Source organism: Canis aureus, chromosome 3 (assembly GCF_053574225.1).
Source record: "Canis aureus isolate CA01 chromosome 3, VMU_Caureus_v.1.0, whole genome shotgun sequence".
In the NCBI taxonomy this organism is placed as follows: domain Eukaryota; kingdom Metazoa; phylum Chordata; class Mammalia; order Carnivora; family Canidae; genus Canis; species Canis aureus.
This window is the reverse complement of record NC_135613.1, coordinates 72,398,882-72,411,827: the sequence shown is the minus strand read 5'-3', so window position 1 is coordinate 72,411,827 and position 12,946 is coordinate 72,398,882. Positions and strand designations below refer to the sequence as shown.

At 40.6% G+C, this 12,946-nt stretch overlaps 1 protein-coding gene and 1 long non-coding RNA gene across 5 annotated transcripts in view; one reads left to right on the top strand and one right to left on the bottom strand.

Annotated features, from left to right (window-relative positions):
* The window catches only part of BUD13 (BUD13 spliceosome associated protein), a 101,117-nt gene that overhangs the window by 24,839 nt on the left and 63,332 nt on the right, over positions 1-12,946 (top strand). For 2 of the 4 annotated variants that reach the window (XM_077893633.1, XM_077893635.1), the window contains exon 10: positions 6,727-7,123. The exons of the other annotated variants lie outside the window; for them this stretch is intronic. In XM_077893633.1, the coding sequence (XP_077749759.1) occupies positions 6,727-6,820 (94 nt within the window). In that variant the 3' untranslated portion in view covers positions 6,821-7,123. Of the gene's footprint in view, positions 1-6,726; positions 7,124-12,946 lie in introns of those variants that run through there. 4 annotated transcript variants of the gene reach the window in all.
* LOC144311313 (uncharacterized) lies at positions 369-1,943 on the bottom strand. The gene is made up of 2 exons (XR_013376904.1): positions 1,485-1,943; positions 369-781 (listed from the first exon to the last, which is right to left on the bottom strand). It is a non-coding gene; the product is annotated as an uncharacterized LOC144311313 (long non-coding RNA).

Here is a 12,946-nt window from a genome sequence, read left to right as displayed (position 1 = left end):
TTTTAACTCTTTGAGGAACCTCCACACAGTTTTCCAGAGTGGCTGCACCAGTTCACATTCCTACCAACAGTGCAAGAGAGTTCCCCTTTCTCTGCATCCTCCAACATTTGTTGTTTCCTGCCTTGTTAATTTTCCCCATTCTCACTGGTGTGAGGTGGTATCTCATTGTGGTTTTGATTTGTATTTCCCTGATGGCAAGTGATGTGGAGCATTTTCTCATGTGCTTGTTGGCCATGTCTTTGTCTTCCTCTGTGAGATTTCTGTTCATGTCTTTTGCCCATTTCATGATTGGATTGTTTGTTTCTTTGCTGTTGAGTTTAATAAGTTCTTTATAGATCTTGGATACTAGCCCTTTATCTGATAGGTCATTTTTTTTTTTTAAGATTTTATTCATTTATTCACGAGAGATAGAGAGGCAGAGACACAGGCAGAGGGAGAAGCAGGCTCCACTCCGGGAGCCCGACGCCAGTCTATCCCGGGACTCCGGGATCGCACCCTGGGCCAAAGGCAGGCGCTAAACTGCTGAGCCACCCAGGGATCCCCTGATAGGTCATTTGCAAATATCTTCTCCCATTCTGTAGGTTGTCTTTTAGTTTTGTTGATTGTTTCTTTTGCTGTGCAAAAGCTTCTTATCTTAATGAAGTCCCAATAGTTCATTTTTGTTTTTGTTTCTCTTGCCTTCATTCTCAGTGGGGAAACACTGGGAGCCTTTCCTCTAAGATCAGGAACGAGACAGGGATGTCCACTCTCATCACTGCTATTCAACATAGTACTAGAAGTCCTAGCCTCAGCAGTCAGGCAACAAAAAGAAATAAAAGGCATTCAAATTGGCATAGAAGAAGTCAAACTCTCCCTCTTCACAGATGACATGATACTGTACATAGAAAACCCAAAAGACTCCACCCCAAGATTGCTAGAACTCATACAGCAATTTGGCAGTGTGGCAGATACAAAATCAATGCCCAGAAGTCAGTGGCATTTCTATACACTAACAATGAGGCTGAAGAAAGAGAAATTAAGGAGTCAGTCCCATTTACAATTGCACCCAAAAGCATAAGGTACCTAGGAATAAACCTAACCAAAGAGGTAAAAGATCTATACCCTAAAAACTACAGAACACTTCTGAAAGAAATTGAGGAAAACACAAAGAGATGGAAAAATAGTCCATGCTCATGGATTGGAAGAATTAATATTGTGGAAATGTCAATGCTACCCAGGGCAATTTACACGTTTAATGCAATCCCTATCAAAATACCATGGACTTTCTTCAGAGAGTTGGAACAAATTATCTTAAGATTTGTGTGGAATCAGAAAAGACCCCGAATAGCCAGGGGACTATTAAAAAAGAAAACCATAGCTGGGGGCATCACAATGCCAGGTTTCAGGTTGTACTACAAAGCTGTGGTCATCAAGACAGTGTGGTACTGGTAATCCCATTATTATTTAAAAGACAAACTGAGGCTGAGATAAATGGAATGACTTACCTGGGTTATTAAGCTTTCCTGAGAAAGCTAGAATTAAAATCCTGGGCTCCTGATTCTGTAGTCCGAGACTTTTCTACTGTGAGTTCTCTTGCAGGTTTGTTTGTTTGTTTTTTGATTCTGTAGGGTTTTATTTGTTATTCTTATGTCCTTCATCTGCATGATCATATTAGTGTTCATTCTCCAAGGCAAAAAACAATGGTTTCCTTGGTGTTCTAGAATATCCTGCATACTTATAAGGTTAGAGATGGAACTATCTGTAATAAGCTTCCCTTCTTCCTAAAACATTCTGTTACTTTACTCATCCCTTATGGAAGGCACGAGGAAAGAGGGAAGGCTGTTATCTCAGTTTAGTGACACTTAGCATAGATGTGATTACTTTTAGCAGGTATGTACTAGGTACCAGTTTCTTACAATTAATGAGAGAGAATCTTTGAGCCTAGGAAATCACTTTCTATTTAGAGGAGAAAGACAAGTAAATAATCTCAGTGGTACTTGCTAAGTATTATTATAGAGGGTTTTCAAGATGCTTTGGAAGCACAAAAGAAGAATAAATTTAGCCTTGGGAGTGTGGTTAGGGAAGGCTTCCTAGAACATGCATGAGCTTAGTCTTAGGGGATTATCAGTCCAGCCAACAGAAGAAGGAAAGGGAGGAGATTTAAGGAAGGGGATCCTATATGTGTGAAGTCATAAGGATATGCAGCATCGTAGTGTTACGGAGACGCAGTTGTAAGCAGTTTGCTATTGTTGGATAGCATGAAGCATGGAGTAGAGTATAGGAGATGGACTGGAAAAGTAAGCCAGGGCCTGGTCTCAGTAAGCTTTGGAAACATTTCTGAGTGTGGTCTTCACTCTAAAAGCAAAGAAGAAAAAAACAAAAAAAAAAAAAAAAAAAGAAAAGCAAAGGAGAGTCACTGAAGGATTGACGCAGCTCTGCATTTTAGATAGATGAATCATTATGGCAGTAATTTGATGCATTTGAAAAGCACGGGTCTGGAAGTGAAGAGACAAGGCACAAGGTTGTTGAAGTAGGTGAGGGTAGAGGAGACAGACAGAGGCCTGAACTGAGGAGATGGGGAAGTGCTCAGGGGATAAGGTAGCAGGACCTGGTGACTGGACTTGGCCATAAGGAAGGTTACTGGTGACCTTAAAGAGAGCGAACTCTGTGGCATGGTGAGACAAAAGCCAGGGTCTAATGTGTTAAGGAATGAATGAAAAGTGAGGAAGTGTAGACAGTGACTACAGGCTCTTTCAAGAAGTTTATGTAAGAAGACAGAATGCATAGTATTGAAGGGAGTTGAGGTTGACTCTGAAATTTTCATGACACCCCACTCCTGGTTCTTTTCTTCTTCTTGGCCATCTTTATGAGCTCTCTTCCCTCTTTGTGCCCTAAATGTTGCTAGGGGCTCCATCCCTATCCTTAGCTGTTCTCACTCTGACTAAATCTTTAGTCACACCTTCAGTTATCACCTATGTATGTAAGTGATCCCCAGATCTGTGTTTGCAGTTTAGTCTGGCGTAAATAGCTGTGCATTGGATTTCTGTATTGATATGTATCTGAGGCACCTTGAATGCAATGTATTCAAAATAGCTAATCAGCCTCCATTCCCCTAACTTGCTCCTCTTCCTGTTTTATCCTGCTTAGTGCAGCCTCATTCATCTGGTTACTAAAATTATTAACCTGTGAGTCAAACTTACCTCCCCTTTCTTTGCTCTTACCTAATCTATCATGAAGTCTCCTTTATCATTGCTTTGATCATCTGTTGCCTGTACCTTGCAGTAACTTTCCTGTCTTCAGTCTCCTCCAGAGTGATCTTTTTGAAATACAGTTTCTGCTCCTGTTTTAAATCTGTTCCTTCTGGATAAAATCTGAGCTTTTTAACTTTGTCTCATGCTATTCCCTTCATCATACTTTAGGCTCTAGCTATACCAGTTTGCCTTTGGTTCCCTGCATGTACCAAGCTATTTCTTATTTTTGCATCTTTGTTCTTGTTAGTCATGTTGTGCTCTGTCCTGAAATGCTCTCTCCTGACCTTTCTGGTCTTCCCTACCTCCAACTCTGTTGTTAGCTCTATCTTTTCAGACTTAATTTAGGGGCTACCTTCACAAAGTCTTTCCTGACCATTCCTGTTCATCTCTTTCCCAAGTTGAGTAAGATCCCCATTCTGCTTCTAAGATACCTATTGTATATTTCCACTGCAGTTTATGGTTTTTATTTAAGTATTGGTATAAATGTCTGTGTCCTCCACTAGTCTGAATTCATCAGAACAGATGCTATGTCATACTCATTTTCATGACACAGTGCCTAGTATGTACAGGTGCATCTCAGAGATTACTGGGGGGTCTGGTTCCAGACCACCACAATTAAGTGAAAATGACAGATTAATTTTTTGGTTCCCCAATATGTGTTAAAGTTATGTGTATACTATGCTATAGTTTATTTATTTATTTTTAAAAAAATTTTTTAAAAATTTTTATTTATTTATGATAGTCACAGAGAGAGAGAGAGAGGCAGAGACGTAGGCAGAGGGAGAAGCAGGCTCCATGTACCGGGAGCCCGATGTGGGACTCGATCCCAGGTCTCCAGGATCGCGCCCTGGGCCAAAGGCAGGCGTCAAACCACTGCGCCACCCAGGGATCCCCCTATGCTATAGTTTATTAAGTGTGCAATGGCATTATGTCTAAAAAAAACCCCAATGTATCTACCTTAATTAAAAAATACTTTATTCCTAAAAAAATGATAACCATCATCTGAACTTTCAGAAAGTCATAATATTTTTGTTGGTGGAGGGTCCTGCCCCAAAGTGGATGGCTGCTGACTCATCAGGGTGGTGATTGCTGAAGGCTGGGGTGGCTGTGGCAAGTTCTTAAAATAAGACAACAGTGAGATTTGCTACATCATGTGACTCTTCTTTCATGGATGATTTCTTTGTAGGATACAATGCTGTTTGATAGCATTTTACCCACAGTAGAACTTCTTTCAGAATTGGAATCCGTCCTCTCATACCTTGCCACAGCTTTATTAGCTGCATTTAGGTAATATTCTAAATCCTTTGTTGTTACCTCAATGGTCTTCACAGCATCTTCACTAAGAGTAGATTCCATCTCAAGAAACTACCTTCTTTGCTCATTTGTGCAACTCCTCATACATTCAAGTTTTGTCATGAGACTGTACCAATGCAGTCCCATCTCAGGCTTGACTTCTGATTCTGGTTCTCTTACTATTCCTCCCACATCAGTGGGTACTTTCTCCACTGAAGTCTTGAATCCCTCAAAGTGACATGAGGGTTGCCATCAAATTCTTCTCAATTCTTGTTAATGTTGATATTTTGACTTCTTCCCATGAATTATAAATATTTTTAAAAAATAAATATTCTTAATGGCATCAAGAATAGTGAATCCTTTCAATTTACTTTGCCCCCATCCATCAGAGGAATCACTATCAATGGCAGTAATAACCTTATGAAATGTATTCCTTAAATAAGAAGACTTAAAAGTCAAAATGACATCTTGATCCATGGGCTGCAGAATGCATGTTATGTTAGCAGGCACGAAAACATTCATCTCGTTGTCCATCTCCATTAGAGCTCTTGGGTGACTGGGTGCATTGTCAGTGAGCAGTAATGTTTTGAGAGGAGTCTTTTTTAATGAGCAGTAGATCTGAACAATGGGCTTAAAATATTTGGGAAACCGTGTTGTAAACAACTGTGCTGTCATCTAGGCTTTGTCCATTTACAGAGATCAGGCAGGGGAGATTTAGCACAATTCTTAAGAGCCCTGGGATTTCTGGACTGGTAAATGAGCAGTGGCTTCAACTTCGAGTCACCAGCTGTATTCACTCTTTAGCAAGAATCAGCCTGTCCTTTGAAGCTTTGAAGCCAGGCACTGACATCCTTCTCTGGCTATGAAAGTCCTAAAGGCATCTTCTTCCAGTAGGACCCTGTTAAATCTACATTGAGCATCTGTTTAGTTTCACTGACTATCTTAGCTAGATCATCTGGATCACTTGCTGCAGCTTCTGTATCACCACCTGCTGCTTTCCCTTGCACTTCTGTGTTACGGAGATGACTGCTTTCCTTGAACCTCATGAACCCACCTCTGCTAGCCTCAGACTTTTCTTCTGCAGCTTCCCCACCTCTCTCAGCCTTCATAGACTTGAAAAGCATTAGGGCCTTGCTCTGGATTAGGCTTTGGCTTAAAGGAAAGTTACAGCTGATTTGATCTTCTATCCAGACCACTAAAACTTGCTCCATTATCAGCAGTAAGGCTTTTTTGCTTCCTTACCATTTGTTTGTTCCTTGGAGTAGCACTTTTAACTTTCTTCAGTAACTTTTCCTTTGAATTTACAACCTAACCAATTGATGCGAGAGGTGTAGCTTTTGGCCTGTCTTGGCTTTTGACATGCCTTCCTCACTAAGCTTAATCATTTTTCTAGCTTTTGATTTAAAGTGAGACGTGTGACTCTTCCTTTTACTTGAACACTTAGAGGCTGTTGTAAGGTCATTAATTGTCCTAATTTCAATATTGTTGTGTCTCAGGGACTAGGGATGCTAGAGGAGAGGGAGAGAGATGGGGGAATGGCCCATTGGTGGAGCAGTTGGAACACAAACAACATGTGTCAACTAAGTTTTCCATCTTATATGGGCATAATTCATGGCATCCACAAACAGTTTACAGTAGTTACATCAAAGATAACTGATTGAGGATCACCATAACAAATAATGAGAAAGTCGGAAATACTGCAAGAGTTACCAAAGTGTGACACAGAGGCACTAAGTGAGCAAATGCTGTTGGAAAAATGGCGTCCGTAGACTTGCTTGAATGTGGGGTTGCCACAAACCTTCAGTTTGTAAAAAAAAAAAAAAAAAAAAAAAATGCATTCTGTGAAGTGCAATAAAGTGAAGTGCAATTAAGCGAGATACACCTGTAATGAGAATTCACTAAATGCTTGTGTAATGAGTGGATAAATTATGAGACATAGACATCAGCTGAGAGTGAGTTGGGCCTGCAGATTGGTAGGTAAATGTCTGAAACAGTTGTCAAGAGAGTGGCAAAGGGTGTGGACAAGAACTAATGAAAGGATCAATCATGTATTTTAGCTTCTTGATTCTGTTGCATATGCCTTAAATATTTTCACATGCCTGCCCTACTGTCCTCCTTGTTCATTAGGTTGTGAACGCTTCTCTGTTTTCACAAATAAATGTCCAGTTCAGGATTCTGGCTGACCAGTGTCTCTTGATTGCAGATCCAATGGATTTGAACAGAAGCGCTTTGCCAGGCTTGCCAGCAAGAAGGCGGTGGAGGAACTTGCCTACAAGTGGAGTGTTGAGGATATGTAACCTTTCTGAGGCGGTGGGGTGGCGGTGGGTTGTGCTAGTGGATATCAGGCAGCCAGACATCAGCTGTACCAGTTGTCGATGCTAATAATCAGGGTCCACACAGACCAGCAACTTGAATGCCAGTTTTGACTACAGAAGAATATTTTAAGACCTGATGTTTGGACTGAGGCGCTTGAACTTCTCAGGTGTGCCAACACTGGCTATTGCTGGCCTGCAGAGGAAGGGTTGATTTTTCAGTGTCCCAGGGTTTGTTCTTGGTTAGGATTTTTTCTTTTTTAATAAACATGCATTTATTTTTCCAAATGATGTTCTTAACTGGGTTTTCTGTTTTGGGGAAGAATACAAGCTAATGTTGAATGAACCCCCATGGATCTTGAAGGTGATGGTTGGATTTTTCATTAATCTAGAAAGCATTGTGAGTACAAACTTCAAAAGCGGTGGGTACTTCCTTTTAGAAAATACGAATTAGTGCTAAACTAGACTTAGAAATAGACATATCTGTCTGGAGACATGGTATATGCTAAAGGTAGTGTTACAAATTAATGGGGAAGAAATAGGTATGGTGCTTAGAAAATTGGCTTATGTATGGACAAAAATAAAGTTGGATCCCTACCTCAAACCATATAAAACAAAGACGTCCTAAAGCGATTAAAACTCTAATTGAGAGGTAAAATGTTAAAGCCAGTAGGAAAAATCAGAAAATGTCATCGTGACCTTGGGATGAGGATAAATTTGTTAAATAAAATCCCCGAAGCACAGTCTATAAGATCTGATACCTTCAACTACTTCATAATCAAAGATTTCTGGTCAACAAAGCATCTGATAGTCAAAGCTAAAGATGTGTATAGATTAGAAGAAAATATTTGCAGTGTTTAAAACTGACAAGGGATTGCGTATATAAAAGAGTATAGTAGAAGGAACTACTGCAAATCAGGAAGAAAGACAAAACATAAAATAAAAATGGGCAAAGAATATAAATAGGTAAAATCTAAAGGGAAAACCAGAATGACTAATAAGTATATTACCTCACTGGTTATTAGATAAATGCAAATTAAAGTGTTAATGTGTTTCTACTTTATTGGTTTAGCAAAAATAAAAGACTGAGATTTCATGGGGGATGAAAACTCATGGGAGTTTCAACTGGTACATGAATTCCGGAGAACAAATGGGCAACACTTAATTGGAATTAAGTAATAATTGGGATGCATGAATGAGTTTTTAAGAGTATGACTCTGAAGCTATACTGACTGAGTTTGAATCCCAGATATGTGTTTTACTATTTGTGTGATCTTGGTAAGCCACTTAACTATGCCTTAGTTTCTTCATCTGTGAAATGGAGATAATCATACCTATGTTGTAGGAATAATTTATTTTCAGCTTAGAACTGTGCTTGGCATATATACATGTCACCAAATTATTAGCTCTTATCATCTTCCTAATCATCAGGTGTTGATAGCCAGCTTTCAGCATAACCCAGTGATCCCTGACTCCTAGTATTCAAACCCTGTGTAGAATAGGGCTGTTCTGCATAACCAGTAGGATGTACTGGAAATGTGTAACTTCTGAGGCTAGGTCATAAAAGACATTGAAACATCTATCTTGTACTTTCTTGGATCCCTTGCTCCAGGCAAAGCCGGCTGCTATGTCAAGAGGACACTCAAGCAGCTCCCTGGAGAGGCCCTCGTGGAGAGGAACTTAGGCCTCTTACCCTACACAGCACTGAGTTACTTGACCCCAACCCCACCATGTGAGTGAACCACCTTGGAAGTGGATACTGTAGTTCCTTTCAAACCTTTAGATGAATGTGGTCCTGATTGACATGTGACCACAACCTCATGAGAGACCTGGAGCCAGGATCACCTAGTTGTAAACTCCTGACCCAAAGAAACAGTGAAATAATAGGTATTCATTTTTTTAAAAAGCTTTATTGAGATATAACTCACTATACAGTTTACTCATTTCCCATGAAGCACAGTTCAGTGGTTTTTAGATTATCACACGGTTGTACACATATCATCACAATTAATTTTAGAACATTTGGATCACTCTGTGACTATGAGAACTTTGTATCCATTAGCCTCCATCACTCCCCACTTGTCCCCAACTCCACCGCCCACCCTGGCAACTACTGATCTGTCTCTCTAGATTTGCCTGTTTTAGACAATTCATGTAGTATGTGACTGGGGCTCTAATACAGTATGTGGCCGTTTGTGTCTAGCTCTTTTCACTGAGCATAATGTTTTTAAGTTTCATCTGTGTTGTAGTACATATCAGTCCTTCATTCCTCCTTTTGGCTCAATAATATTCCCTTGTGGATAGCATACATATCATTTATGCATTAGTCAATGGACATTTGCATTGTTTATACGTTCTGTTGTGAATGATGCTGCTGTGAACATTTATGTACAAGTTTTTTGTATGGGTGTACATTTTCATTTCTCTTGGAGTAGAATTGCCAGGTCATATAGTAAACCCCATGTTTAACTTTTTGAGGAACTGCCAAACTTCCAAAGCAGCATACGAGAGTTCCAGTTTCTCCACATCTTTGCCAACACCTATTTTTCTCTGCCTTGATTACAGCCATACTAGTGGGTGTAAAGTGGTATCTCATTGTGGTTTTGATTTGCACTTTCCTAATGCCTAATTTTTAACATTTTTATATATCTTCTTTGGAGAAATGTTTATTCAAATCCTTTGCCCATTTTTCAGTTGGATTATCATATGTATATACGCACGCACACAAACACACAGACACACCCGTATGTAGAATTCTTTATATATTCTGGTTACAAGTTTCTTATCAGTTACATTTACCAACATTCATTCTCGTTCTGTAGATGTTATTGTTTTAAGCTACTGAGTTTTGAGATAATTTGTTATACAGCAATAGGTAACTAATGCATTAAGAATGTATATACTCTACATCAAAGTACTTCCACTCCTGGCTATATCCTTCAGAGAAACTTGCACAGATCCACAAGGAGTTACATAAAAGGATGCTTATCAATATATAGTTTGGGTAGCAAGAAGCTGGAAGCAACTTAGATGTCTGTCCCTAAGGGAATTGATAAATAAAATGTGGTATATGCATATGATAGAATATTATAAAAGCAGTCAGATGCAAGCAGTTAGGAACTGCTGTGACATGATAGACTCCAGATGAGGAAAAAAAAAATCAGTTTACAGCAAAAACCAGCTAAGTAAATTAAACACACTAAATGATGTTTTTTAAGGAGAACATACACCTTAACTCACTGGAATAGGGTCTGTGGGAAGGGACAGAATGGGACTGGAAGAGGGAATGATGGAGGGAAAGGGAAACAGGAGAGGCCTCGTGTGGATGAACGTGGAGGGTGGTCACCTCAGTTCCATGCACCTGAGGCCCCAAGTGGAGATCAGAACCAAGGTCTTGCTCTAATAGAATTGACATTTTGCACTGTTATTAGGCTAAACTGTCATGACAACTATCAAATGGACTAACTTCTCACAATAGAAGTTTTTTTTCCTCCTTCATTCGTGTAATGTCTAGGGTAGTTTCAGATTGGGTTAGTGGGAGGGGTACTCTATTCCATGCAGTTGTCTAGGGACCAGGCTGATGCCAATGCTAACATAGCCTCCAAGATTGCTTTGGGTGTTGTGCCTTTAGTGAGTTGAAAAGAACTTGGGAGATTGCTTGGCAGATGTAACAGGCCAGCTCTAGAAGTAGCACAAACTTCCACTCACATTCTGTTGGCTAGAACTTAGTTGCATGGTGTCCCTTAATTCAAGAAAGCCTCAGAAATGTAATGCATACCCAGGAAGAAGGGAAAAATGGATGTTTTTGGACAGCTCTAGTCTCTGCTGCAGTGTCTTCTCAGACCCCTAAGAAAGGGTATCCACCCTCCGGCCATCTGAGACGTGGATTTTGAATTTTGAAATCTGAAAATTCCCAAAGGGATTCCATTCTCTAACTGGAGAGTCTCAGCTGGAGTCACTGTTGGAGATGTCTCTTCCTTAACTCTAGCCAGTGGCTGTCAGAGAAGTGCTTGGGAATAGAGATGAGGGTAAGCTTTATGTCTAGAATCAGCATCTGTGAGATGGAGGTATGTTAGAAAAGAGACAAGCTCAGAAAACAAGCTCTAAGGTTCTACAGTTAGCATGAAGCACAGTTGGGACTAGAACCTAGTGTCTGGGTTGCACACTGCCTTTCTGGTCCTTTGGCTCCTTGCTATAAACATTTTGTAAAAAGATCCAAGGTTAGAAGATTAGTGGTGAAACTGGTGACATCCTAATAAAGTCTAGAGTTTACTTCCTAGAAATGTGCCATCATTAATTTCTTAGTTTTGACAGTTGTACCATAGTTACAGAAGAAGTTTAACAGTCAAGAGCTTTGAGTTAGGGGATCCTTGGGTGGCGCAGCGGTTTGGCGCCTGCCTTTGGCCCAGGGCGCGATCCTGGAGACCCGGGATCGAATCCCACATCGGGCTTCCGGTGCATGGAGCCTGCTTCTCCCTCTGCCTATGTCTCTGCCTCTCTCTTTCTCTCTCTGTGACTATCATAAATAAATAAAAATTTAAAAAAAAAAAAAAAAAAAGAGCTTTGAGTTAGAGAGTAACAAAACTCTGCATGTTATCTTTACAACTTGCTCTAAGTTTAAATTTTTCCAAAATAAAAAGCTTATTTTATGAAAAGGCCCCAGTGAATATAGGCTCTCGGCCCTGGATCCTACTGTAAGTTACTACTTACAGTTAATACTTTTACAAGCTGTTTTGTAAGCCATCTCCTTTCCTTGGCCAGAAGTGGCAGTGAGTACATTCAACTCCTAGCCCTTTGTCACAATTCTTGTACACAGCTGGGTTTTATTTCCATATATGGGTTTAGGTTTTTACCTTCATTTGAGTAGGGCCCCACACTTTCTTAGGAACACCTTGCGTTAAGAAACTGTCATGGACTGAGTGTCCTATCCCCCCACATTCCCATGTTGAAATCCTAACCCCAAGGTGATGGTATTATTAGGAGGTAGGAACTGTAGGAGGTGTTTAGGTCCTGAGAGGGTGGAGCCTCGTGAATGAAATTAGCGACCTTGTAAAAAGAGACTCCAGAGAGCTCCCTTGCTCTTTCTACCATGTTAGGACACAGTGAGCTGACCTCTCAACAAGGAAGCCAGCCCTTGTCAGACACCAAATCAGTCTGCTAGTGCCTTGATCTTGGACTCCCAGCCTTCAGACTTGTGAGAAATAATTATATGTTAAGCTCTCCAGCCTATGGTGTTTTGTTATAGCAGCCTGAATTAGACTAAGTAAGACAGACTCCGTTTTTTTGGAATCCTTAAACCACTTTTTTTCCCCTTAACAAAGGAATCTGTCTATTTTTAAGCAAAGACTGAGGTGGAGGAGAAGCAAATAGGTTCTTTGTAGATGAGCTTTGTGTTTAGTAGGCATTGGTGAAATTGATAAATTCCTTCTCTCTGATTTCTCTGCCTTTGTGTGTGTGAGCACCGCATGTCCTCCAGGGCAGAGACCTCAAGCCTGTCCAGCGGGTGGCTGGCTGTCATTCCCCAGGCTGGCTACTAGAGGGCAGTGTGATATGCCTTTTCCTGACGAGGGAAAGGAGGGCCCTGGGTCTCATGCATGTTTTTCAAAGTAATAAGCCTTAGCCTCTCTCAGGAATACTTTCAGTTGCCTCTTCCACTTCTTGTCTGTCCCTTAAAACCAGAAATATAACCCTGTTTTCAATATGGTAAATATTTTTAAGAGAGAGATCTGGTATTTAGATTAGATCAGAGTCTCCCTTAGGCTTTGGAATACTTTCTCTACAGGGCAGGTTTGGTTTGTTTGAATCAAATTCAGACACTCCTGTCTTCCTTCCTTTCCTGTGCCACTTCCTCCACTCTGAAGTTTAGATTTAAGCAGCAGTGAGCAATACTAAAAACACCTGGATTTTGCATCTTAAAAGGGTGAATTTTATGGTATGTGAATTATAACCTCAAAGAATGTAAAGGGGGCAGCCCAGGTGGCTCAGCGGTTTAGCGCTGCCTTCGGCCCAGGGTGTAATCCTGGAGACCCAGGTTCGAGTCCCACATCAGGCTTCCTGCATGGAGCCTGTTTATCCCTCTGCCTGTGTCTCTGCCTCTCTCTCTCAGTGTCT